Raw genomic sequence first — 27,959 nt, 5'->3', positions numbered from 1 at the left:
AAGTTGTCATTGTACACACGCACATATATTTATTTATACAAATATAATATGTATAACAATTGCATATCACCTGGTGTTGTCTTTTTTTTCTGTACAATCAGGAAGTACAGTACGCCAAATCAGGGAGTACAGTACGTCGAATCAGGAAGTACAGTAGATCGAATCAGGAAGTACAGTACGTCGAATCAGGAAGTACAGTACATCCAGCCTAAAAAAATCGTCAATTAGAAAGAGAATAAGTAAATGTACAAAAGGGATCTGTCAGAGGCAAGATGAACTGCTCAAAAGTTGAGGGACAAAACACGTTCAAAGCCCAATCTGGTTGGACTATCAGGATGGCACATTGCACACAGTATGCCTGTCAAATGATCTTGCACTACTTCAATACCCACCCACAAAGGAACTAGGCCTATATAGAACATACATACTAGAGTTTGCTACTGGGAAAACCATCCAATGTATTGTTTGTCTGACAGTACTACAGATACAAGACTCCTTTTGATCAGTCTTGACCATCAACTGGTTTTCTAATAGCTTTGAATGAATCCACAGTGCAACTTGTTATACTTAAAGACGGTTAATTGTCATGAGAATACTACGTCAGACGATAGGTAGAGGGTTGAAGGAGAGAGTTTAAAACAGAGGTCCCTTATTGATAAGACGACTAGAACATTCCACAGTCTCTTCCTCTTTTAACAGCCATTTGATTTTAATGGCAGAAGCTGCCTTATGACACACAGTGCATAAGATACAGTTGACCGAGTTTTACATGGTTCACTTTTGTATCTTTCCCACATACTATATATCTCTAATCGTTACTTTTATGTGAAATGTAAAACCAACGAAAGTCTGTTATTGCTAAAATCTACAAGTTTCCATACAAAATATTTTCTCACTGCAATATATAAGGTAAAAAAAGAGTTCACATTTATCCAAAGCAGGACAAGTTTGACACAAAAAAAGCAATGTTCATTCACACACAGACACAAGCTCCCATAGAAGAAACAATATCACTGTACAAAGCTATAGCAAAACCAAAGTCAGGAAACAAGTGAAATGAATTCAAAACAGATAACAAAAATAAACTATCACAAATGACAAGGAGGAACATTGAGGAGGGTCACAACTTTCAACTGTTAGAGGACAACTTCAAATGAACACAAACAAAATAAAAGTCAAAAGGATGGGTTTCAGTGCTTGCCTCCAATGTCTCAAGTCACAAGCACCGTTGTTTACATTTCAGAACACATATCATTCAGTTTTGCTTCCTTCTGTTGGTAGTACATTGAAGGGCGAGGGAGAGTCTTCACTGCTTAACAGTATCATATTCTCCTCTACCAGGTGGTTCCTTCGGGATCCTCCACACAGATATGGACTTAGAACCTTGCTTTCAGTGTCCTTCACTACTTCTTCTTTTGGAACAGCCTGTGGGGGATAGATGTAAGAACAGCTGAGAGCAATGTTTGAAACCATTTGACAAGTCAGTACTTTGACAGGTCAGTAAAGTGGGATGCTAATGTCATATTCTGGTAGAATTAGTTACAAAAAAAGTGTAGTGTACTCTGCTGTGAATTGCGAAAAGCACAATGAACTGTGAAAAGCCAATTAAAAATGATTGTGAATTAACCTTCTACTGCAGTGGGCTAAATCAGGGTCACACAGAGTGTTTCTTGGTAGTCTTAAACAAATCTACTTCGAAACAAAAGTGTACACCTCACACAAATGGGTATGGACTTTTAAGAAGGAAGAAGAAGTTTAAATATATACAATTTTGAGTTTGTATCCCAATATTACACTTTATATACATCACAGAAGACTGAAATATAACAAAACCGTCTGACATAAAAACAGGATCTTCGGTCGTTTTTTTAGAAATAATGTTTATTAATTATGAAATTATGAAAAATATGAATAACATTCCACCCATGAGGCCACTAGGTCATTTGACAGCAGGAAATGGCTACATGTCTGTGGCTTTCCCACTACTGAGAATAGAGATATAGCAGAGCTTATTGTGTCCTCGGCCTTGGTCAGCCTGGCCAGGTATGCGAGAGGAGACAGAATGGCCGGGCAGCGTGTCAGAGAGGAAGGCTACATGACGTACAGATTCCATGGTGCTTGCCACCTAGCAGCCTGTTCGCCGCGCATGTCGCTTGCTTGGCCACCGGCCTCTTGGCCACTGTGGCAAAGCCCTGTAGTCAGCATGCCAGGGTTGATACAACATGATCCCTGCTCAGTCCCCACTCCATGCCTCTACTGCACAGGTCTACAAGCTCACACATACCTCCCCGAGCTAAACGAGGGCTACATGAGGAGGGTTACTATCAGACGATCAGTGCCACTGAGGATTCCTTAGCCTGCGGGTGGTGTTAAGTCTTTTGTGATGTGCCTCGTGGAGGAGGTATGTCAAGGGTACACTTTAAAGAATGCTCAGCTGAATTAGCCACAGCAACGTGTCATAGCTTCATCTGTGGCCCAGACAAGCTTGGTATTACTACTACCTATTTTCAGAGTTGTCCATATTTTTGCTTTATCACCTCCAGCAATCTAAGCAACGACGGGGTATATTTGTATACCATAAGTCTGCCTCAACGTTGCTCTGTGGTATGTGTTATAAAACATGTAGCATCCCATGAGCGTGATCTCTTATTTGCTCAGCCATATCTAAAATAATTCACAAGCCACGCGGCTGAATTACTTACACAACCTAGACGGCTATGACTGTACAGGGGATTGCAACTGCTTAGTTAACAAACACCCTGAAATAGATTAAGCGCTCATTCCAGGAACTTAATGTGTGCAGCAAGCATATGTTTAATGAAAAAATGAAAAGCTTGATGTAATCCTCTGTAACTTTTACCCAAAGGACAAGGCCTGGTATCATTCTGTAGTAGGAGCCTCTCTGACAGGAGCCTCTCTGGTACTCTCTCTGGGTATAAAGAGCCCAATGGGTTTTAAAGAACCACTGAACACGTCGATTGGCACTTCTGTTTTTTCTGTTGCTCATTAGAAAAACAAGATTTCAGTCTTGGAGGTTTGTTTCCGGACCGATTCCACGCTTGGTTAATGATGTCTGTCCCCCATGAGACACTGTAGCTGCAGAAGCCTATTTCATGTTGTATTTGCGCAATTTTACATCTGACTAAGGTGTTTGTTGCAGTATTTCTCAAGTTTAAAAAATGCGTAACATGTTGTCTTATGTAAACCAAGCCAGGCTGCTGGGCAGGTCTGTCTCACTGAATGCTATTGAATAGAGAGCAATCACTGCAGCTGTTCACCCCATGTTAATGGGCAAATGTACTTCGTCTAATCCTTCATTTACCAGTTGTGATACACACATGTTCCAAACACTTTGTAGTCAATTCTGACAATAGAATAACTGTTTCTGACTCATATCGATGCCACATAGGCCGTTTTCAAAGGCATTCGTTGCGTTTTAAACGTTGTTGCTGTTTCGAATGTGCAATGTGCATCTCCAGACAATGCCAGCCTCCGTCAGTTCACCCTATTCCCCAAAAACCTTTGAGGTGCTAAAGAGTCCTGTGGGGCTCAGTTGGTAGAACATGGCGCTTGCAATACCATGGTTGTGGGTTAGAGTCTCAAGGGGGACAAAGTGAGAAAATGTTTGCTCTGGATATGTGTGTCTGCTAAATGACGGAAATGAAAAATCTCTGTCAGATCCTTAAAACAGTATGAGTCTGAATTAAATCATAGTTTGTTGAATATGTAGCCAGTTTAGAGGACTGGTATTCTTACTGTTTCAGCTGTGTGGTCCTTCTCCTTGGTGGCCCCTTAGCCTGGTCCCAGATCTGTTTGTGCTGTCTTGCCAACACCTACAGTCATCCTTGTTGTGACAATGCCCATAGGAGTTGGCAAGACAGTACAAATAGATCTGGCACCAGGCTATGGTCCCCCACCCTTAAAGCAATGAAAAGCCTCACCTACGACATATGGTTCTGCTGGGTAGTGAGGTTCTGCTGCTGCTGGGCCTGCATGAGGAGCTGCTGCTGCTGGCGGCGGCGGGCCGTGCGGAGCTTCTCGAAGCGCGCCTCCATCTCCTCCAGGACCTTGGGCGTGTAGCGTACCACCAGCTTCACACTGTCCTTGGCTGCCTTCAGAAGCTCCACTGCCTTCTCGTGGTGCTCCCCCTCCACACTCTGGGGAAAGAGTGAGTGAAAGAGTGAAAGAGAAGAGACTCAGCACATTTAAGAAATGTGGTGGCAATGTTTTAGTGTTTTAGTGATATGGTCTCTGAAGTCTGCCTCCGTTTCTTAATTGGCATGGACAGAGAAATAAAGAAACTTCGCCAAGACTTCTATGTAAGCAACAATGACACAGTTACACAGCAGCAGCTTCAGTTTCTAAATGGTTACTACCAATTAGGTTTGAAATGGAAGTCCAAATGTATTGCTACTTAGTTCAACAAGCATTGCATATTTGGTATAATTAGTACTTCCTCCTCAAGCCCAGAGTAATATACTGTACCAAGCAACATTTGACACACCTACTCATTCAAGGGTTTTTCTTTATTTGTACTATTTTCAAAAAATAATAAAGACATCAAAACTACGAAATAACATATGGAATCAAAAAGTGTTAAATAAATTTAAATATATTTGAGATTTGAGATTCTTCAAAGTAGCCACCCTTTGCCTTGATGACAGCTTTGGCATTCTCTCAACCAGCTTCATTAGGTAGTCACTTGGAATGCATTTCAATTTTGTCAATTTTGTTACACCAGCTCTTTCAGGAGGACTGGGCCAAAATTCACCCAAATTATTGTGGAACGTTTGCCCCAAGATGAACAATTTAAAGGCAATGCCTTTAAATACTAATTGAGTGTACAGTGGGGCAAAAAAAGTATTTAGTCAGCCAACAATTGTGCAAGTTCTCCCACTTAAAAAGATGAGAGAGGCCTGTAATTTTCATCATAGGTACACTTCAACTATGACAGACAAAATGAGAAGAAAAAAATCCAGAAAATCACATTGTAGAATTTTTAATTAATTTATTTGCAAATTATGGTGGAAAATAAGTATTTGGTCAATAACAAAAGTTTCTCAATACTTTGTTATATACCCTTTGTTGGCAATGACAAAGGTCAAACGTCAAAGTCTTCACAAGGTTTTCACACACTGTTGCTAGTATTTTAGCCCATTCCTCCGTGCAGATCTCCTCTAGAGCAGTGATGTTTTGGGGCTGTTGCTGGGCAACACGGACTTTCAACTCCCTCCAAAGATTTTCTATGGAGTTTTGATCTGGAGACTGGCTAGGCCACTCCAGGACCTTGAAATGCTTCTTACGAAGCCACTACTTCGTTGCCCGGGTGGTGTGTTTGGGATCATTGTCATGCTGAAAGACCCAGCCACGTTTCATCTTCAATGCCCTTGCTGATGGTAGGCTTTGTTACTTTGGTCCCAGCTCTCTGCAGGTCATTCACTAGGTCCCCCCGTGTGCTTCTGAGATTTTTGCTCACCGTTCTTGTGATCATTTTGACCCCACGGGGTGAGATCTTGCATGGAGCCCCAGATCGAGGGAGATTATCAGTGGTCTTGTATGTCTTCCATTTCCTAATAATTGCTCCCACAGTTGATTTCTTCAAACTAAGCTGCTTACCTATTGCAGATTCAGTCTTCCCAGCCTGGTGCAGATCTACAATTTTGTTTCTGCTGTCCTTTGACAGCTCTTTGGTCTTGGCCATAGTGGAGTTTGGAGTGTGACTGTTTGAGGTTGTGGACAGGTGTCTTTTATACTGATAACATAGTTGAAGTGTACCTATGATGAAAATTACAGGCCTCTCTCATCTTTTTAAGTGGAAGAACTTGGTGGCAGACTAAATATTTTTTTGCCCCACAGTATGTAAACTTCTGACCCACTGGGAATGTAATGAAAGAAATTAAAGCTGAAATAAATCATTCTCTCTTCTATTATTCTGACATTTCACATTCTTAAAATAAAGTGGTGATCCTAACTGACTTAAGACAGGGAATTGTTACTAGGATTAAATGTCAGGAATTGTGAAAAACAGTGTTGAAATGTAGTTGGCTAAGGTGTATGTAAACTTCCGACTTCAACTGTATTACCCACCACTGCAACCTGTATGCTCTCGTTGCAACAATTTCGGCTGATAATTTTAGAAAGAGAGGGTCCAGATTGTCTAGCCCAGACGATTTGTTGGGATCCAGATTTTGCAGTTCTTACAGAACGTCATCTGTCTGGATTTGGGTGAAGGAGAGGCAGGGGGGTTGGGCAAGTTGCTGCAGTGGGGGGGGGGGGGGCTGAGATGTTAGGGGTAGCCAGGTGGAAAGCATGATCAGCCGTGGAAAAATGCTTATTGTTTAAGTGCTTAAGTTATCGATTATCGTAGATTTATCAGTGGTGACAGTGTTCCCTATCCTCAGTGCAGTGGGCAGCTGGGAGGAGGTGCTCTTATTCTCCATGGACTTTAGTGTCCCCAAACGTTTGGGAATTAGTACTACAGGAAGCAAATTAACAGGTGTTCCTTGTTAAAAGTTAATTTGTGTAATTTCGTTCCTTCCTAATGCGTTTGAGCCAATCAGTTGTGTTGTGACAAGGTATTGGGGGTATACAGAAGATAGCCCTATTTGGTAAAAGACCAAGTCCATATTATGACAAGAACAGCTCAAATAAGCAGAGAGAAATGGCAGTCCATCATTACTTTGAGACATGAGGGTCAGTCAATCTGGAAAATGTCAAAAAGCAGTAAGCGCTACAATGAAACTGGCTCTCATGAGGACCGCCACAGGAAAGGAAGTCCCAGAGTTACCTCTGCTGCAGAGGATAAATTCATTAGAGATAACTGCACCTCAGATTGCAGCCCAAATGAATTCTTCACAGAGTTCAAGTAACAGACACATCTCAACATCAACTGTTCAGAGGAGACTGCATGAATCAGGCCTTTATGGTTGCTGCAAAGAAACTATTTCTAAAGGACAATGACCCAACATACCTCCAGATTGTGAAAAGGCTATTTGACCAAGAAAGAAAGTGATGGAGTGCTGCATCAGATGACCTGGCCTCCACAATCACCCAAACTCAAACCCAATTGAGATGGTTTGGGATTGGACCGCAGAATGAAGGAAAAGCAGTCAACGAGTGCTCAGCATATGTGGGAACTCCTTCAAGACTATTGAAAAACCATTCCAGGTGAAGCTGGTTGAGAGAATGCCAAGCATGTGCAAAGCTGTCATCAAGGCAAAGGGTGACTACTTTGAAGAATCTAAAATATAAAAGATATTCTGATTTGTTTAACACTTTTTTTGGCTACTACATGATTCCATATGTTATTTCATAGTTTTGATGTCTTCAACAATTATTCTACAATGTAGAAAATAGTAAAAATAAAGCAAAACCCTTGAATGAGTAGGTGTGTTCAAACTTTTGACTGGTACTGTATGTTTTCACATTAAAATTCTGGATGTCATGGAAATCAAATGACTCCTTTATGAAGATTGCTTTTTAAAGCACACGTTTGATTAGTGTTTGTCTGAAGGCAGTTTTAATTCCAAACACATCCTGACTTTACCATGTAAATTGGTTTTCATTTGATGGTGTAAATGGAGAGTTACGGAATAGGATTCGGCAAGGAGTGACTTTGAATGGCCAAACCGCTAAGCCGTGTGAAGTTTGGAACACTTTGCTCATGGTGACATTTGCTTCTTCTAAAAAACGGTCGCTTTGATATAGCGTTTGTTGTTGCCCATTGCTTTAGTCATTTAGTCATAGATAGCTCTCCTTTATCTTGGACGCTGGCTCACTATAAGCCTCTTTTTATTTAGGCTTCAGAAAACCAATCACTCTGCATGACCCTATCAATATTCTGAAAGTTTGACTCAAGGTTTAGACAGAATGCTTCCCTGCTCGGATGTGGCTTGTCAGAAAAAGTCAAGCAAGATGAGAAAATGAATACCTTGAAATATTAACAACAGCACACAACTGTGATTGGAATTCGTAATATAGAAGATGCAAATTCACCGAATATCATAAATAGGGTACAGAGTTTTTCCTGGTTGGTTCACGTGGTCAGGAAGATCTGACCATGTAACCAAACCTAGCGGTAATAGTAAATAAGCAATACATACCACACCATTGACAGACAGGAGCTGGTCCCCTCGCTTCAGGCCCCCGTGCCTCTCAGCCAAGCCCCCTGGGATGATGCGGGAGATATAGATGGGAGAGTTCTGCTCCTTGCCGCCCATCACGTTGAAGCCCAGCCCCTCCTCCGTCTTGGGCAGCTCTACCACTCGGGGGTGAGAGTGACCCTCGCTGGCCGCAAAGGCTGCAACTGTGGCCTGCAGAGAGAGACAGGCGAGATGGTAACGTTCAGACCATTATTGGTGTGTTCAGCACTCCAAGCCCTATACCACCCTATTCTGTCTACCACACAAATAGATTAGATAATGACGATACTAAGTGAACTGGGATTGCATTTCCCAACAGCCAAATAAACTTTCCCATACCCAAGAGCAATGTAGAACCAAAGTGTACAGACTTAAATTCACTCTGAGGGTGGGACCTTCTGACTTCTCTCTCTAAATGGGGCTTAGAGACGTCCAGTAGGGCTGAGAATAACAAAGTCAGAGCCAAGGTGATGATGGTGATGTATCGTATAGCCATGTGAGATGTTTTCTGGCTCTGTAAGAACATGAATTAGCACATATCTGTCGCAGCTGGAGAAGAAGAAGCGAGATAACTTCCACCCCCACTAACTAAATCTCTGTGAGCCTGCTTCATTAAATTCCACTGGCTTGGGATGGCTTTCAAGTTCTAGACGAATCTTCTTCTCGCCTTGTCGTCTGAAACAAAGTGTGCAGGAGCTTGTTAGCCCAGCCTGGGAAAGGAACAGCAGATGTACATCGCCACAGGTGCCGGTCTGTCAAGTCTGTCTCATTATTATTCAGCAATACTTTCTCGGGAAACTGCAGGGGAAAAAGGCCTCTGTTTCAAAGCTTGGCGTATGTGCATCCAAAGTTTTCCCTAGCAGGTGAAAGCCCTGAGATCCTCCACTTTTTCGTCCCCCCCTTTCCATCTCTCTCTCCATCTCTCTCTCCCACTGTGAGGTAAAGAAGCACTGTGTTCAGTAGGCCACCATCCCCTCTCTGGCTAACGGCATATCGACCTTCACAAATGTATCTCCCTTCCCGAGAGGAAGAAACTAGATGGCATATGGCTGCCTCCTCCAAATGCAAAAACGTGTCTGGGGCGAACCAAACAAAAATTACAGCTTACTGGGAAGTTGCCCAAGTAATGTCACAGTACCGTATGGAAATTACTTAATTTCATAAAATGTTATCATCATTAGCCATCAGTTCAGCTCAGTCTTTTCTCTGGAGCACCATAGACTAAGTGGTCTCCCATCTCTAGAAGATAAAAGATAAGAACCTCAGGCCAGGAATTACAGTCTGGAATTGATTCAATTAACTGGGTAATAAACTGAATCAAGTGCTCATGTTCTCAGGTGGAACACATTTTAATTGGTAAACGCTCACCAGCAACACTACAGCAAAGGCATCTAAAATTACATCTTCCCTGCTAATGCCTCAAGATTGCTGGTGTATCAAGGGATCCCTGGTTTTCCATAGGACTATAACACGTTTTTTAGGCCCCCGGTGTCCTACTTAAAGTGATTCATGTGAAATGCCCTGAGTGCTGCCCTCCAGACCTTTGGTCAGTGATGTACTTGAGATGTACTTGGAGAGGAGGCTGATGAAACAAGCACCGGCTCAGCTAAACGGAAACTCTCAGGAGGGCAGCACTTTCAAAAACAGCGCACCATCTCATTTCGATGTCATCGATTGAAATCACTCCCGTGGGCGTGGAAGCCAGTGAACGGACTTTGCTCTATGCTGCTCTATGCTGCTCCGCTGGTGGCTACATTTAATATGCTTTTGAAAAGACTGGTGATGGACAAGGACAAGTTGAAAGGCACTTCATGCTGTCGCCATTGCTTTCTTGTGTAAACAGTGTCATATGGACAATCTGGCTTACTTTAACACTGTTAAATACAAGCCCCAAGGCCTCTTTCATGAATTGTAAAGCAGTTTGATTAGACCTATCTACATTCTCTCTTTCAAAACAGCCTTTGAATAAGCTTTGAAATTAAAATGATTTGTTTATGAATATGTACTTTATAATGTTGAACAGGGACCTTGAATATTCAACAAATTATGGATATTCGAAGGGAAATGAAAAGGACACGTCGCTGTAACAGCAGCATATACCATCAACCTCAAAACCATTTGATCTGAGCAGGCTAGAAAGAGTATTTTGATATTCCATCAACATCAGATACAGTGGTGTCCTTCAATAGGCCTAAGCTATGTCTTTGCATACCTTTCATCCAAGGTGGAAATTCACAACACAATCCACAGTCTGATTAAAGTCGGAAAAAAAGGTTACCCCGTTTACTTCTCCTTGAGAAAGGGACTGAACCACAGTCAAAGTTTTGCAAACCATTTGCGATTGAAGAGACGACGTTTCGCTGACAAAAAAAAGAGACCTTTGGAATTGTACTCCACACCGGGCCTACTTATCCATTCATCCTGCTTGCCCAGTGTTGTCAATCAATCCGTGTCCTACTCCTCTGTGTGCCCAGTCTCTGGAAGGAGCAGCCAATTGAATCAGTCAGTGTGCGTACCTCCCTATGTTGCCCCATGTCTTCTTCACTCCCTCTCTGATGTTTTGTGAACACTGGGAGGACGGAGATGCACTCCTCTCTCTCATCTCACCCTCCCTCTTGATTCCCTCTTTTCCTGTCCCCCTTTCACTGTTAGAGATCTGCTTGCTTTATTCTCCTCCACAGAAGAAGCTCTCCTCAGAAGGAATATGAATGAGTGGTGGCGGAGGGACTCATTGGTAGAACCTCTCAAGTGTTTACATCCAAGGTCTGCTAATGAGTAATTCATTGTACACCAAACCGGCTCCAGTCTTTGATCATCTGAAGGAGACATGATGGCTGTTTGTGTATCTAGGCTACATTGTACAGTATCTTTCAGCCTCAGGTTTGATCAATACAGCTAAGCCAGTCTGAGATGTTGCTCACCTTCGCTGTAGCCCGTGCCTGGTACTCCGGACAGCCATTGACTGTGATTGTTTCATGCATGTACTGGTACACCTGAAAGAGAGAGAAAAATGGACTAACCATGAGCGTATTTTCTCAGTACCTTTTGAATTGTCTGCTACATTTCTCCAAGTCTCTTGCATGTTCAATCCATGTCGTAGGCTACCAGACTTGGTAGTTGGCAGGGTTAGGTTTTTGATTTCAATTCAAACCTGTATTTTGAGAGTGTTTATTTTGCAAATACCTCCGAAGATTATGTAGATATTCATTGGATTTCTTCATCTACCTGGATCCACCTCTCACTGTTAATAAACTGCACACTATTTGGTGCCTGATCCTGCTGCCTCCTGCTACTTACAGCCCGTAAGGCTGCTCAAACATCTGGTCCCTACGACAATTAGCATAAGCAAACCGTGGTGCATCAGTAAGTACAAAATACCCTTTTGGTTTTCTCTCATGTGGGTAACACATGGCACTGAGTAAATACACTGAAGAGAGTGGAGTTTGGAACGGAGTAGCGAGTGGAGCTAAGACTCTTGGTACTGTAGGTGAATTTCCACTGAGGATTTCCCCCGGGTGTTCTACCAAAAAGCATCAGACCTGTCTGTTTCCAGCTCCATGGCCCAGCTCCTGGTACTTACTGGGCCATGGCTCAGTGGATCTGACCTGACTTGGGGCCGAGGCAAGGCCACTGGGGCTTTTCGGGCATCATTTATATACTGAACAAAAATATAAACGCAACATGCAACAATTTCAGCGATTTTACTGAGTAACAGTAATAATGAAATCAGTCATATAAGGAAGTCAGTCAATTGAAATAAATTCATTAGGTCCTAATCTATGGCTTTCACATGACTGGGCAGGGGTGCAGCCATGAGTGGTCGTGGGAGGGCACTTGGAGCCAGGCCCACCCACTGGGGAGACAGGACCTGCCAGTCAGAATTCATTTTTCCCACAAAAGGGCTTTATTACAGACATAAATGATCCTCAGTTTCATCAGCTGTCCAGGTGGCTGGTCTCAGATGATCCCACGAGTGAAGAAGCCGGATGTGGAGGTCCTGGGTTACACATGGTCTGCGGTGTGAGACGTACAGCCACATTCTCTAAAACAACATTGGAGGCGGCTTATGGTAGAGAAATGAACATTACATTTTCTGGCAACAGTTCTGGTGGACATTCCAGCAGTCAGCATGCCAATTGCACGCTCCCTCAGTCCTCTGTGGCATTGTGTTGTGACAAAGCTGCACATTTTAGAGTGGCCTTTTATTGTCCACCGCACAAGGTGCACCTGTGTCCTGATCATGCTGTTTAATCAGCTTCTTGATATGCCAAACATGTCAGGTGGATGGATTATCTTAGAAAAAGAGAAATGCTCACTAACAGGGATGTAAACAAAATTGTTCCCAAAATTTGAGAGAAATAAACTTTTTGTGCATATGGAACATTTCTGGGATCTTTTATTTCAGCTCATGAAACACTGGAACAACACTTTACATGTTGCGTTTCTATTTTTGTTCATTAATACATAACAATGGCTAACTGTGAATGATGTTTAACACCTTACAAAGCAACTGTATTGATTATGCAGAGGTTGCTGACTCCGCTCTTCACAAGTCCTCACTGTCGGCCCTAGCTATGGAATCACAATGTCCCTAGTATAACTTAAGGGTGTATACACCAGTGGAACTCTGGTGTTAAAGTCAAAAAGCAGTTCTTTGTTTTTCAGCTGAGCGACTCTTTGATTTCCAATATTGAACACCATCTTGGGACCTTATTCCAGGACACCTCTTCCACATCTACAGTGTGATCTAACCTCCTCTAAAGAGGAGTCAGCATTATGTGCCAATGGAAAGCTTTCAGGTGTAAAAGAGCCATTTTCTATAGTCGTTTCTATACATAGTCGTTTCTATATGTTTCTATACGTTTCTATAGTCGTTTCTATACATAGTCGTTTCTATACGTTTCTATGCGTTTCTAGACTTTTCTAGAGTCGTTTCTATACATAGTCGTTTCTATACATTTCTATGCGTTTCTAGACGTTTCTAGAGTCGTTTCTATACATAGTCGTTTCTATACAGAATATGACATACTGTTTCGACACCATTTACAATAGCACCCCCAGTGTACAGTATGACATTATCATTGAAAATTTGAATTTGTTCTTAACTGACTTGCCTAGTTAAATAAAGGTACAATAAATACATTTTTTAAAATGACACCTTCCTCTGGTGATCCAACAGAAACATTATGAATGCTCTGATTAGTGGTGCATTGTTGAACATTACATGAGACATTGGCCTAAATCCCCATACGGGGTCGTGTAATTGTTTGATGTGACTCATGTTATCCCACATCCTTTGTGTGTTTTAGCCAAGAGGCTTGCGGCTGGTCCATTCTATAAACATTTTTTTTCAGTGCATCGCTTTTCACATAAAGATACAGCATCCATCCATCATTGTGAGCCTGATTTAAATACACTTAAGATGTATGGACTGTTGTGTATTCAAGGGCTCAGTGGATGCCTTGCTGTGAGTCAGGAGAATTGCGTCTAGGAAACACGTGAATAACAATAAAGGTCAAGCTATTTCAATCTGTAATTTGCTTAACTATATGCACAAACATCCACGAGTTGAAGTGCAAATTGGATTTACCACTAACTACTGCTGAATTATTCAACGAGCAAACCAAATTCAATTGTAACGTCTCAAACCCTTCTTGAAGAACAACATTGACTTTGTTTTTTTCTCCTGTGCAGTGAATTGAAAGCTTTTTCATGGTATTGTTTTTCGCTGGAATGAAAACTAATAGGGATTTTACTCATCAGCTCACACCTCGGTATGTCTCTACTCTCTACAAAGGAGAGCATGTGTTTTCTGGGCTCAACCACCATTCAATATTTCTGTATGATGAGCTGGAGCAAAACAAGGCCCTTGCCTCTTTGCGACCTCAACGTGCTTCATCTGTGTTTCAACAATAAAACAAGTGGTTTCGTGAAGCCTTGGTATATCCGACTGATGAAAAACAAAGTCCATTGTTGATGTGAAAATAAAATAACAACCTCAAGCTCACAATTCCCAACAACCAAATAAATCAATTGCATTTTGTTCTGAGCAAGTAGTTCACTTACAAAAATAAGATATTGGAGCTTTTTAGGTTGACCCAGTTGAACTCAGTCTGACAACACTGTTAATGAATGAACTTAACCTTCTGTTCTGATAATTCATTGGGGGAAAATAATCTCCAATAACATAAAGAAAACAGTCACAACATGGAACAAATTGCTGTGTTATACATACAGATACATGCAGGTAGAAAGAGCGCGAGAGAGAGAGAATGAGATTTGAAAGACTTGCACTCCTGAAGACATCATTTCTACCTCATTCCCCCTCCTGTTACTACGCATCCATCTTTACCTCCGAACTCTACTTTCTTCCTGTCCCTCCTGAATATACTCTCTCTCTCGCTCTCTCTCTCTCACTCTTCCGCCTCTCTCCTGACTCTCCGGTTCACTGGGCGTAAACCACGGCAGGCTTTCATTAACCCAGATCTATTTAACCTCTGTGGAAGGCTCATTGTGCTTGATGGGCTGGGGGCTACCAGTCTACCGCCAGCCTTACGAGGACGACACAATGCCTGATAGTGGAGAGAGCTGCCCGGAAGGTGCCTGGCACAACGCGTGTAACCATGGCTCCCCGACCGTCTCCCTCTCTTTACTGAGACGGGGAGTGGAGAGGAAAATGGGGAAGGATGAGACGGAGAGAGAGAGAGCTTGAAGAGCTCTCCTTCTCCTCTCTCTAGCTGACTGAGTTTAAAGGGGTCATTTGGTAGAAGCAAAATGGGATTTAATAGCTGTTCATTCACAGACCTCCCTAGCTCTGTCAGCATGACACAAAAAGAGAATATTAAACGCACAGAGATAATTAAATGAAGTGGCTTTCAGCCTTCAGCTCACAGTAAATGTAGTGAGAGACTAAGGTCTGCCCTCAATGGAGCGGCACACAAATCCTTTCCTTTATATGAATTCAAAGTGAGACCCGTATTCATATGCCCTGTTCCATTATCATCAGGTTACTACAACTCTATGATCACATAATTGATTCAGTTCATTGGAACAGACTATGCTTTTTTTTTTTGCAAGGAAAAATGACCTGCATTGTTTTCTGACTAATGAAAGTCATGATTCGATTTCATGTGTGGAATGAATCGTTTGCTCGGGCCTCTCGGATGATTTTCATCAGGACCAGTTCTTGATATGCATAGCGCTTTAAGTCAAGCCAACAGAGTGGCTGGAAATCATCATAAACTCCATCATTTCCAGCTGGTTAGCGCTCCCAGTCGTCTTCCCTGGTGTCCTTCCCTTTCCATTTGCAAAGCAGATTGACTCTGACAACTCATTCAGGGACATTCCCTGAGCTCTGAGATGTCATTGATAGACAAGGTTGGGAAGAGCAACGCTCCTCCTCACTCCATCTCTCTGTAATTGTGGGTCTTTCACCTTAGCAGGCATTTCCATCCCCCATCAATTTCCCCTATCAACAGTTAGCCAGTTAACCCCCTCACCCATAGCTAGGCTGATTCATGTGGCTGTAAATACTATTGACACTGTGAAGAAGGTTTTCAGCCGGATCCCCTCTGTGATTTTCTACAGTAGAGACATGATCAAGCTACCCTGTGTCTGTGGGATTCTGTGTCTGCTCATCAGACCATGAAATGAGCTTCACCAGCAGATATGAGACGAGGGGAACAAATCAAATCGCTCAATTATAATACCTGGTGGCCCCAGCTTAATGCAGTATAGGTCATCTGCATTAATGAAATGACACGCAGGTGAATCCCAATACCGCACAACAATATATGGCTCTGAAGCAACCTTTAATCTTCCTGTAATAGCTGTGGAGGAAATGATTTAATGACCTACTATGTTGTTTAATTGAACATACTATGCTGTTTTTACTTGGAGAGTTGTCCATTGTTATACGTTAGTATTTTGCTGATACAGGCTTGTCTTGTGTGACTTAGTCATTTGTCTGGGCGTACAGATAAGAGCCGTTTAGGTGTGACTGCAGTATGTGACATTCTGTTTTAACAATCTACAGGAACTTAGACGTATGGAAACATGCAGGACGGAACGGACAAAATGGTGGTTTGTTGGTTGAGTGGTTGTTATTGATTGCTTCATTTTTGCAAATCTAATAATAAAGTTGTTTTGAAGAATACAGTCTCTCTCCTTTTGGTTAGAACCCCTACGACGTGGCTCTCTCAACGACAAAGATTTCCCATCTGCAGACATATTGCAGCACAGAACAGGGTGATTGCATTACGATTAACTCACCCATGTGGCTCAAAGAGGCTCAGCGGTCTAGTCCTGCTATGTCAGGGTATTAAGAGCGAGCCGCGGGGAAGTGTTTTACGATGCTCGTCACTGTCCGTAGTCTGGGAAAAATGTGCATGTGCTAGGAAAGTGAATACAGGGGTTGTGACAGCATTGCTGGATTGTAAACACATGTGACATTCTCACGTATGGCAAGGTATTGCTCCATTCACATAAACACCATGTTCTCTGATCTTCCATAGAGACATGGGAGCATTTATCGCCTTGGGAGTCTGTTAGTCCAATAACCACTGACGTGAACACCACAGCTGTTGAATGTTGCAGCGTAACTGTATGTGCTGATAACGATCTCTGTAATAACAGCAATCATCATCATGGCCACGACCACTCATCTTCACTCTCCAGCTCCTCTAGCAGTCAGACCTCTACGAGAAAGAGCCATTCTGCACCGTGGCAAAGTGTCAGCTCACACAAGGACGTAATTGACTGGAAACTATGGCCACGTCAGCCTCTGCATCTAATCCAAGCGGATCCTCTCTAGTTTCCCTGGTGACTGGATGTGTTGTTGGTGGTTGAAGTGTTTCTCTCGCTCTTTCCCTCTCAATGGCCAGCTGTTGTAACCTAGTCTGTAGGGTGCTGCCTAGCTGCTACTCCTTGCAGATACATGACGCCTCCCCCACCACCAGGCAGCACCAGGCTCCAGTGTCTCTGCCTGACTCCCAGGCCAGGCTTCTCTCATCCTGCTGTCCAATGAAAGGGCCAGCCCTCTCTGACATTTCCTCTGGTAGATTACATTTCCTACTAGATGACCTCAGTCTGTATTGATGGCCCTCTTACCCTTCAGTCTGTGTGTCTGAGCTGACCACGTCTGGGAAAACACCCCTAAAAGTCTGCATTGTTGTGTAGCCACATTTATTCATTCAAATAACCATCAGTCACCTGTGGTCAATTTCCCTGTGTTGGCAGGATCAAAAGGACCCTGGGGCCGTGGTGCAGGGGAATCGACTCACCTCTCTAATGGCTGTGCAGAACTCACTCTGCAACACCAACTTCAGGGACTGCAGCTTGTGACCCGGGACGTCCCCGGACTCCTGTAGCTTCTCCAGCAGCTCAATCGCTCTGGCCACATCTGACAGAGAGAGAGAAAGAAAGACAGAGAGGAGAGAGAGAGGGAGAGGCAGAGAGAGGGAGGAGAGAGGGGGAGAGGCAAAGAGAAGGAGAGAGAGGGAGGTAGAGATAGGTGGAGAAAGTCAGAGAGAGAGAGAGAGAGAGAGAGAGAGAGAGAGAGAGAGAGAGAGAGTGAAATGACAAGAAGGGAAAAATGCCCCATTGAATTACATTAACCTCAGCCTTGAAAAATAAGTCCGGAGTGAATCGATAGAGAGGATAATGGAAAAAAACTGAGTCAAGGCCTAGGGGAACGAGAGAGAGAGAGAGAGAGAGAGCAATCCCAGCGTAGTTTGCATTAGGCCTGCTCCATGCATGAGAAAATGGGGGGCGGACTTCGGGGAAGGGAATTGTTCCGTTCAAAGCGAACGATTCCTGGCAGGAGCAGGCACCACGAGCATTAGATCCTTGAAAACAAACCCATGATGCCTCTGAGTTAAAGACTTTGACTCCTGTGTCTAGTAAACTCTCCACTACTAATTATCATCCGGTGAAGAAATCCAGAGTAAAGCAGATTATTTTCACACTTTTAGAGACAAATAGGGAAAATGAAAGAAATGAGAGTACATGCTGGAAGGGGAGAGGAGGGATTTGGTGCTCAGCCTAATCGTTGGGTCAGTTGTTCTAGAAGAAACTAAATAAAAAGCAGTTGGTGGGATAATGTGCATCTGTCAACCCTTTATCCCTTGAGCATGTGCAAAGATCAGCGAGTCGCTCGAAAATAATCAAACCACTTGTAATCAGCTACAGATTTGATATTTTTCCTACCGAGCTTGATGTCGAACACAGTGACACAGTGACACAGTGCCACCCAGGAGGGAAATTGCAAGATGTTGTATTGGAGTTGATAATATAGCTTAGGTGTGAAAAATGAAACGTTGTTAAGTGAGTCTACTTTATTAATGCAAGAAATGTCCAACTACATCGGAACAGCAAGTGTATACTGAGGCTAGGTGCAAGGATTCTAAACAATCATCTTAAACACCTTTACCCTGGTGTTGAACTAGCACCACATTCTGCACCACACCAACAGAGAGAGGTAAACAACCGACCGTGTTTATAAACATCACGCCGAACCCAGGGAGGCTGGACTGAGACGGAAGACAATCTAGTGTAACCCGGTGAGGCAGAGAGGAGACAGAAAAGCTATTACCTTTTACAGACCTAGGGCGAACTAGGTAAGAGGAGGGGGAACTGCATACATAGAACCGGGGGTTGTTTGGGCAGGTTTGTTTTGTGCCTGTATTAGGCAGTCAAACAGACATACAAGGGCACAACATTTACTGTTAGTACACAAGTATACATGGACAAAGAACATGACACCCAGAGAACCAGCGTGGATTACATTAAAGCAGAAGAAATGGTGGGGTCGAGTTCCATCAGGATTGGTTACTGCAAGCCACAAAGTGTTGTCAGGGAGATCTTTACAGGGCATTCATCAAACTCCACGACTCCACTCAGCATCTTCTGTAATGATGGTGTTGTATGGCACAGATAATATCACATAGAATGTTCTAAAGGATGTACAAAAAGAACATGTTTTATTGTCACATACACCGGATAGGTGCAGTGAAGTGTATTTTTATTTACAGGGTCAGCCATAGTAGTACGGCGCCCCCGGAGCAAGTTAGGGTTAAAGTGCCTTGCTCAAGGGCACATCGGCTGATTTTTTCCCCAGCTTGTCGACTCGGGTATTTGAACCGGCGACCTTTCAGTTACTGGCCCAACGATCTAAGTCTAGGCGTGGGTGGTGTAGTCTACCCTAGAGGCAGCCTGTTCTGGTAAGAACCCTAAGCTACGGGGAGACGAGAGCGGAATTAAAGCTGGTCCATAGAGAGTCGGACACAGGAAAGAGGACACTTTTCTCTGAACCTGTGAGTGTGAATGGAGGGATCTAACAGTATTCATTACTACTTTACATTACCCCTACAATGGTAATGTAGCTAATGTACAGGATTTCCATCAGCTTTAATAAGCATCCAATGAGTCCCTAAGGTGAAGGAGGTTGTACAATATTCTGTACCATACCTGTAAAAAACAGTTAGCTTTGCACTAATGAGTGGCTAGTAATCTGCTGGTATTATTCCAAGCAGCCTGGGTAGTTTTATGAGCGTTTATTTCTCATTATAGCGAGGTCAGAGCCAGATCAGGAGAGCTTTTGCCTGCTCTCATTTTCTCATTAGCGCCAATTTCTTCATCCACGTCAAGGTCTCTGACGAGGCCTCCGACATCGAGCAACACATCAAAGATTTAAGATTTCGAAAACATTTTTGTTGATAGATGGGATTTCTCGGGAGGTCAGTTTTTGTACTTTGACCCTACACTGATCAAAAGCAATAGTTGGTATTCTCCACCTGTTCAGCACCACTTTCAAGTAGTTTGGCTTTCAACTTCGGTCTGGGGAATTAAATAAATGCATTCTTTGAAATAAACTGGGTTATAGGCTAAGAAGCTATTTTGTAAAAGTAAAGCTAACCGTGTTTGATTGCGAAAGGGAAGGATTTCAGGTATCAAGTTGTTGGAAAGGGAGAAAGCAGTCTTGAAAAGTCTTAGGCTACAAGCCGTCAAAGGCAGTTTTTTAGACCCATATTTGAATAATAAAAAAAACTGTCATGCCCCATCTCCCCCCTTCAGACTGTCCAGTGTCTAAGCCCAGTCAGCCAACACCCCAGCAGTGAACAGGGATTGTTGCTACAAGATGTGACAGTTGTTATCCCCCTAGACCAGTGATGAGGGCTAGACTACAGCAGAGCCTCTCCTGCTCCTAGAGTTATTACAGGTAATCAATCGGTCATAAAAGCCTCCCCTCTCCAGCAGTTGCATTTCATTTGCTGCATCGCGACACATATCATGCCCATCATCCACCCTGCTTCCCTTGGTCTGCTAGCTCATCCCCTCTGCAAGCACTGCCGCGTCGATTTGTTTCAATAAGTAGATGGCTATTTGTGGACAGAATGTCTTGGACAGACCGTGGATAGTGTCGTGTGATAATTGGTGTAGAACATGCAGCAGTAATAGAACACCATCCAGTCCTGTGAGGAGCTGCCTACGTCAGGCATTTCTGCTGGAATACTGTAATTTGTCTATGGTGGGAGGAGTGAGACATCAAATGGTTTCCTCTGTGTGTGATCTAAGGGGTATAAACCCCCCAGGGTATAAGATTGACTTGGCGGCCCTGGGTGATTTGCAGTTTCAATGACTATGGGAATCCAGGCACAGAGTTACGTCACATCCAAATAGCTTAGTCTGCAACGACTCCCAAATAAGACACGTTACAACGACACGCGTCACATCAAATCCCTGCGTGGTGCATTCAGCCACATCACCTAGGAGACTGCTGAGAACTTAAGTCCTTATTATAGTTGGCTATGTAGACACACACAGACCAGTAAAACCATGGTAATATTGAGCTACACCACCAACAGCAAATCCCTCAGCCTACAATACTAATACAAAGGCAAACCGCTTTGAAAGAGTAGCTCTACACACCACTAAGAATACCCTCACCGCCCACATGGCGTGGCCCGTTACCAAGCCGGAGCCACTCCATGAATAACTACAGTACATCTGGAGGGTAACACACAGTCAGCCAACACGATTCTGGCCTGCCTTACTAACTAACACTCCAACCCATCTGAGAGAGGAGCTTGAGAGTATGCATGGATCTGGCCCTCTCTCTCTATTCCACTTCATTAGAAAACCTCTCTTTGGATTTCCTCACTCCACTGTCCTCACCCCACTGTCCTCACTCCACTGTCCTCACTCCACTGTCCTCACCCCACTGTCCTCACCCCACTGTCCTCACTCCACTGTCCTCACCCCACTGTCCTCACCCCACTGTCCTCACTCCACTGTCCTCACTCCACTGTCCTCACCCCACTGTCCTCACTCCTCTGTCCTCACCCCACTGTCCTCACTCCACTGTCCTCACCCCACTGTCCTCACTCCACTGTCCTCACCCCACTGTCCTCAATCCACTGTCCTCAATCCACTGTCCTCACTCCACTGTCCTCACCCCACTGTCCTCACTCCACTGTCCTCACTCCACTGTCCTCACTCCACTGTCCTCAATCCACTGTCCTCACTCCACTGAGATGGATTCACTCAACCACTAAACCATTAGCATTCTGCTTGTCATTCCTCTTCTCCACAGTCCAATGAGACTTCAGCCCCCTTGGCGCTTCACCAACTCTAGAGATGGACTCAGGGGGTCCAGATGTCTGCAACATCTGTGGGACTCACCCTTCCTCCCTCCGCCTCAAAATGAACATATTTAAAGAGCAGTTACTGTATGTTTAGAACCTCTGCAAGGCGTGAGCACTGTTTGCCATAAAATCAAATAAATATTCTGTTTCATTTGACACATATTTTCAAGGGAAGACAAAGGTGTCAAGGTGATACTGTTGCTCTTATTGGAGGTGTAATTAAGGATGGGAGCTAGAGATGGGATACAAAACAATGGTTGTTAAAAATGAAACATACAACTCCTAATTCACATTTATTCAATCTGTGAAGTTGGAGAGGCATGTTTCTTGCCTCGGTATTCTATAACTAAATAAAGTATGAAACACCAGTGCATTGCTATGCATTGAGTAGTCAGGAACGTTGATGCTACTAGCCAAACATCTGACCTAGTTTAACTTCTCTTTGCCACACAGCGGTGAGAACACATTACCATTGCCTGATTGGATGAGCTGAAAGTAACGAGACGTGTTCTTTGGGGCGGTCACATAGGGCTCTCATCTACCATTTTCTATTTCAACAATCACCCCTGACTGGTTAATGACACATTTCTCTATTTGAAAGGTTTATCATCCGTCTCCAATTACAACAGAGAGTGAAGCAAACTGACTGTTTACTGAAATCCCTGTGGCCAACTTGAACCAAAATTATACTGTGCGTCCTTCAGTGTACGTATAATACATTCCTAATGGGCCGATGTATGTGTCCCTAACAGCAATAAAGACAGAAGTAAAAGCAATAGAACAAAGGCCAATAAAAATTATATCTGAATTCTTTGTGGGAAAGAATTCTTGAGGCAGCCAACAAATAAAATATTTATGCTCATTCTAATTCATGTTCTAAGGCAACGATGAAGGTGTTTTAGAGGGTGCCCAACTTTGGGAGAGAAATATTCTGAAAGTGCTGTTGAAGTGTTACTGAAAGCAGTGTCCTCTAAAGAGCCATTTCCAAGAGGAATCAATTAATTAATAGTGCGTATCTAAGAAGCTATTAGTCCACTACAGTCTGTTTCTGTGACTGACAATGTCAAGACATTTTGTGGTAAATCTGTTCAGTGATAAATCTGTTTCTGTGACTGACAATGTAAAGACGTTTAGTGGTAAATCTGTTTCTGTGACTGACAATGTAAAGACGTTTTGTGGTAAATCTGTTTCTGTGACTGACAATGTAAAGACGTTTAGTGGTAAATCTGTTTCTGTGACTGACAATGTAAAGACGTTTAGTGGTAAATCTGTTTCTGTGACTGACAATGTAAAGACGTTTTGTGGTAAATCTGTTTCTGTGACTGACAATGTAAAGACGTTTAGTGGTAAATCTGTTTCTGTGACTGACAATGTAAAGACGTTTAGTGGTAAATCTGTTTCTGTGACTGACAATGTAAATACGTTTAGTGATAAATCTGTTTCTGTAACTGACAATGTAAAGACGTTTAGTGATAAATCTATAATATACAGTACTGTCCTGTGTGTTACCTTGAGATTTCCTAAAATGTAATCAGTGACGGGTGACCACAGAAATGATGGTATTATGTTGATGAAACACAACGTTCAAACTATGAACAGCATGGTGTCTAAAACAATCACCAGTTCCAGAATGAGTCAGCCTTTCAAGTACACAGAGTTCCCTTTCTGCTCTGCTTTGATGACTGGATCTACTAATGCAGCCATCACTCTGGATGTGTCATAAATAAATGTGAAGACCACAACAAGCAGCTAGCAATGCTGCTGTGCTGAAACACACCAGGTCTGTGCTGTCCTGCCTTAGGCACGGCTTATTTCACTCTTCCTGGGGGTCCAAGCCTTTCGACGCCGCAGTATTAAACAGTGAGTGCTTCACTGCTTTCTACACTTGAGTAAAAGTCTAAACATGATTTTGAGCTGTTTGAAAAACTGGGCAGTGCTCCAATATCATCACATGATTGCCCTGTTGATAATAAAGAGCATAGCTGAATAGAATATATTTTCCAATATCTGCACGTTGTTTCAATACAAATGCTGTGGGGTGTAAATAAGCATGTCCAATTAACTCAGCTGGCTCATTAAGACGTGGTGCTGATGAAAACAGAGACTGCAACGCAGGTGCATCTTCTCCATCTCTACTGGGACGTCTAAGGTCCTAATAGAGAATCGTTTCATAGCTGATTGATTCAAGACTAGTCTGAGCTATTCCTCACTCCCACATGTAATGTTTCCCAGAGCAGTGCCCTAACACTGTCACTACCAGAATGGCTGACTTACACATGCCAGAATAAATTGCCCCGGAGAGGCCAAGCCATCTGCCACTTCCCACTTTGACCCGCGTGTCCTTTCTGCCGTTGGCAACCACGCTGAAATTACCACACAAAAAACCTCTACTGTGCTCATTCTCTGGATGAGTAGAGGAACAGGCCAGCAGGGGCTTGCCAGACACAAGGCCAGCTCCTCAACAGGAGAGCTTTTTAAATGGACGCACCTCACTTTATCAATCCCCCCATAAACCGAGTGAATTAACACTAAATGGCCCTGCTGTGACATTCCTGGGAAAATGAATCACTCCTTAGACTGTCCCCATCAGGGCTCATTAGCCTAAGGCAGAAGCGGATAACACTCTGAACTTTGTTTTTGTCTCCCTTCCTCTGACTGATTACCTGGCAGATGTCCATCCCAAACAAATGACATTTCTTTTCACTGTGGTTCTAATGAGAGCTTACCCAGAGCTGTGCCATTCTAAACAGCTCTCCGTTGATGAAATTGCTGAGCTGGCTGTTCACCTCACCTGTAATCCCTCCTCTCTGTTATCACCCAAAGCAAGGTATAAGAGGAAGGTTGCTGCGCAACAACGAACAAATCCAGTGACCTCTGCAAGTAAAGCAAAGCCTGTCTGCAGTATGGTGAGACAACATGCTTAGGGCCCTGAGTAGGCTACAGTGTGTTGCCCTTTCTCCCCTGTGAATAGACTCAAACAAAGGATCAGCGATAACTTGCAAGGAAATGTGCGGTTGTTCTATATTTATTACGGCAATAAACCATGCACGGAGAGCATCAAAAAAGTATTGACTTCCATATTTCAAGCTTCGGCTCTCCCTCGATGTTTGGAATCTTAGTAATTCCACTGTAATTTCAGACGGCACAGAAACCTGTTTGAGCATCTGTGTCTTACTTCACCGCTCAATCAGCAAATATATAGGAATTCTGCTCACAAAGGCCTCAAATTCCTCTCCATCAGCAAATATCTGGCAGAAAGAGCACTAACGCATTTCACTGTGATTACTGTACAGCCTCAGCCAGACTGATATCATTAGGACTTCATGGCATACAGTTGATGAGAACTCTCTCAGTATCTCTATCAATTTCAATAGTCTTGGCATGCCTGGTGCCGGTTAGTGTTTGAATGAGAGTCAATCGTTGAAGGAGAACTTTGGTGCCATGGGCAGGGAGGTTCCAACACAGGCTGTTTCTCCACAGGACAGTGGCGTTTGAGTCATTTCCTGAGACAATAGCAGGAAGTGCAGTCATGACCTCAAAGCACAATGTGAGTTTCCCGCCTCTTCGTGTGTGTGACAAATCCCTAACACATCCTGCTTTTAACAAAGAAACAGGCTTCTTTTCAATATCAATTACAGTGTTTCTTCGCTAGTGGCAGTAGCGACAAAGGACTCTGTGCAAAGACAATGACAGCTCTTGTAAAGCTATCATTATGATCCCCTAGATGATCACTGCTGCGGGGCAGTGACCACTTAATGAGCATGTGGATACAGCAGCCACCTGAATGTTCTCTCTGAAATTATAGGGGCTCTGACTCACTAGTCTACCTATGTAAACCCAATTGAAAGGGTTGAGTAGCCTATACTGGCACATATATTTCAGTTTAACTGGGGAGAACAAAACTCTTCCCCAATGTGTCATATAATTAATGACTTGTTTATCAATAGAATCTCAATGCCAGAAATGTTCCTTCCCCTCATGGAACAGAGCGCAGCTTCTTGTTTATCATTTTGCCCTGTATCATGTTTTTGCCCTTGCACCCACTCCCCATTCAAGCTCGTATACAGCCACTTCAAGCTCGTATACAGCCACCCACTCCCCATTCAAGCTCGTATACAGCCACTTCAAGCTCGTATACAGCCACTTCAAGCTCGTATACACCCACCCACTCCCCATTCAAGCTCGTATACAGCCACCCACTCCCCATTCAAGCTCGTATACAGCCACCCACTCCCCATTCAAGCTCGTATACAGCCACTTCAAGCTCGTATACAGCCACCCACTCCCCATTCAAGCTCGTATACAGCCACTTAAAGCTCGTATACAGCCACCCACTCCCCATTCAAGCTCGTATACAGCCACTACAAGCTCGTATACAGCCACTACAAGCTCGTATACAGCCACCCACTCCCCATTCAAGCTCGTATACAAGCTCGTATACAGTTGCTGCAGTCACGCAATAATGAATCCAATTGCCACTGAGCATTGAATTGACTGTAAATCATTAAAATGAGCCAATGTTTAAAAAATGGGAATAAAACCGTTATATTATCCGTTATTCCTTGGGTATAAAGACAGGTCACTCGCTGATGATCCTCGTTCGGTTTACATCCATTCCATCCTTCATGATAACAACCAGGCTCGATTACTCATGCGCAATGCTGTGTTCAACACAACGTAGAGAGGTCACCATTTGTCATTTTCCAATTTAGACAGATGTTTATATACTCTTGCCTTCTACATCCCCGCGAGTTGTTTATTCCACGGCGTTTACAGTTTTTCCTACGGTCACTAACTGTTGTGGCAATCATTCAAAGTGGGCCCATGCCCATTACTTTTCCCAGATGTATCATCTTTCTCTATTTTTAACACCACCCCTTTCGTTTGTGCCATGCAGCCACACTAATGCATTTCACTACCGGATTCGTTTTAAGCACTCTATAGGCTACACATTTAATCTGATTTCCCCATAGTCCCCGTTTCGAATATCAAAATGAAAGAATAGTCAGGAGAAGCTATCAGAAGCTATCCATCTGTTATCATTGGACAGGCAGGCTACTGTAGGAAAGCAATATCACCTGAAGTCCGCGTGCAAGTCGACCTATTACTACTCCGAAATATGAAGTAGGCTATAGGTAGACTACATTGTGGACTCAACCTTCCTTTTAAAATAATGCCGCAGGTGAATTCATTTTTCACTGTCGACAACAGGTATGCTATGGGGTGAAGACCTGTACCCCTTTCTTGTTCACTGTCCAAATTACCATTAGATTCAAGAAAAATATAAACCAATTCAAAAAGCTGTTTGTTTTATATTCTTAAGCCTAACCATCCAAAAGTTGTCTGATGTGTAGAGAAGTAAGGATTTAAGCGTGATTGGATTCCTGCGCGCAATAAATTATTTCTCCCAATCACGAAGTGAAGAATATAGCGAGATAATATTCTATTGGATGTTACATAACAGAGATAAATGCGCTCTATTCATATGCAGTGGGATGTAATACTGTGGGTTAATAACACATTCGTTGTAATATTGCTGAACAGCATTATTTAATTAAGCCGTTTTATCCAATTTTGCAGAGTGCGCACCAAACGGTCCATACATTTTATTCCCAGCAAATAACGGTGTCCAGCGAGAGAGAAATATAAGCTGACGAATTTAAAAATGAAATAATAGCCTATAGTAGTTTCAACTTAAATGTGGTTCGCTCAAGTTTCGGGATCCAGAAATAATTCAACAAGAAAGCGAATCCGACGATTGTGCGTCTTACCTCGATCCAGAGTGAGCGGTTGGACCTCTGTCGCCATGACTGCTGTTATGGGGAGATATAGCGACTACGGTAGCTGCAGCATCAGAAGCAACTCAAGCTAAACGGGCGAGTGAGAGCACAGAGCCCGTCGGTGGGAGTGGCTGGAAGGGAGAGGGGATTACCTCCCGCGCCGCTGCTCCATCGGACTAACCCAATGGTCCTGTCAAACCGAACAACCGCGGGATTAATATCTTTATGCAAATAATTGAGAGTGGATGGGACTGGATTGACCTATAGCCAAATTGACTAGCTGATATGAACATTTTGATATTCAATTCTTCACTGACAATTTCATTGGCAACCTGTGTGCTTATGACAGGGGATTCTTGTTGTCCTGCAGCCTAAGGCTGACATAGTAGTCTACA

General features: G+C 43.3%; 1 protein-coding gene across 3 annotated transcripts; it reads right to left on the bottom strand.

The window, feature by feature from the left end:
- On the bottom strand, positions 1-27,689 carry LOC110499998 (protein lin-7 homolog A). 3 transcript variants are annotated; one of them, XM_021577093.2, is made up of 6 exons: positions 27,556-27,688; positions 17,423-17,541; positions 11,063-11,134; positions 8,103-8,312; positions 3,942-4,157; positions 1-1,425 (listed from the first exon to the last, which is right to left on the bottom strand). In XM_021577093.2, the coding sequence occupies exons 1-5, from the start codon at positions 27,590-27,592 to the stop codon at positions 3,942-3,944; spliced, it is 654 nt and encodes a 217-aa protein (XP_021432768.1). In that variant the 5' UTR covers positions 27,593-27,688; the 3' UTR covers positions 1-1,425. The 3 variants fall into 3 exon arrangements, with proteins under 3 accessions (XP_021432768.1, XP_021432767.1, XP_021432769.1); XM_021577092.2 differs by having other exon boundaries at positions 3,946-4,157; XM_021577094.2 differs by lacking the exon at positions 11,063-11,134 and having other exon boundaries at positions 3,946-4,157; positions 27,556-27,689.
- Positions 27,690-27,959: the final 270 nt, after the last annotated feature.

This window comes from Oncorhynchus mykiss, chromosome 21 (assembly GCF_013265735.2).
Source record: "Oncorhynchus mykiss isolate Arlee chromosome 21, USDA_OmykA_1.1, whole genome shotgun sequence".
In the NCBI taxonomy this organism is placed as follows: Eukaryota; Metazoa; Chordata; class Actinopteri; order Salmoniformes; family Salmonidae; genus Oncorhynchus; species Oncorhynchus mykiss.
The sequence above is the reverse complement of the archived record's forward strand: the minus strand, read 5'-3'. Positions and strand labels throughout refer to the sequence as shown.

Coding starts and splice junctions, on each gene's coding strand:
- LOC110499998 (XM_021577092.2), bottom strand. CDS start 27,592: ATGGCGACAGAGGTCCAACCGCTCACTCTGGATCGAG. Junction 4,158..8,102: donor TCCTGTCTGTCAATGGTGTG/GTATGTATTGCT, acceptor CTCTTTCCCCAG/AGTGTGGAGGGGGAGCACCA. Junction 1,426..3,945: donor ACCCAGCAGAACCATATGTC/GTAGGTGAGGCT, acceptor TATCCCCCACAG/GCTGTTCCAAAAGAAGAAGT.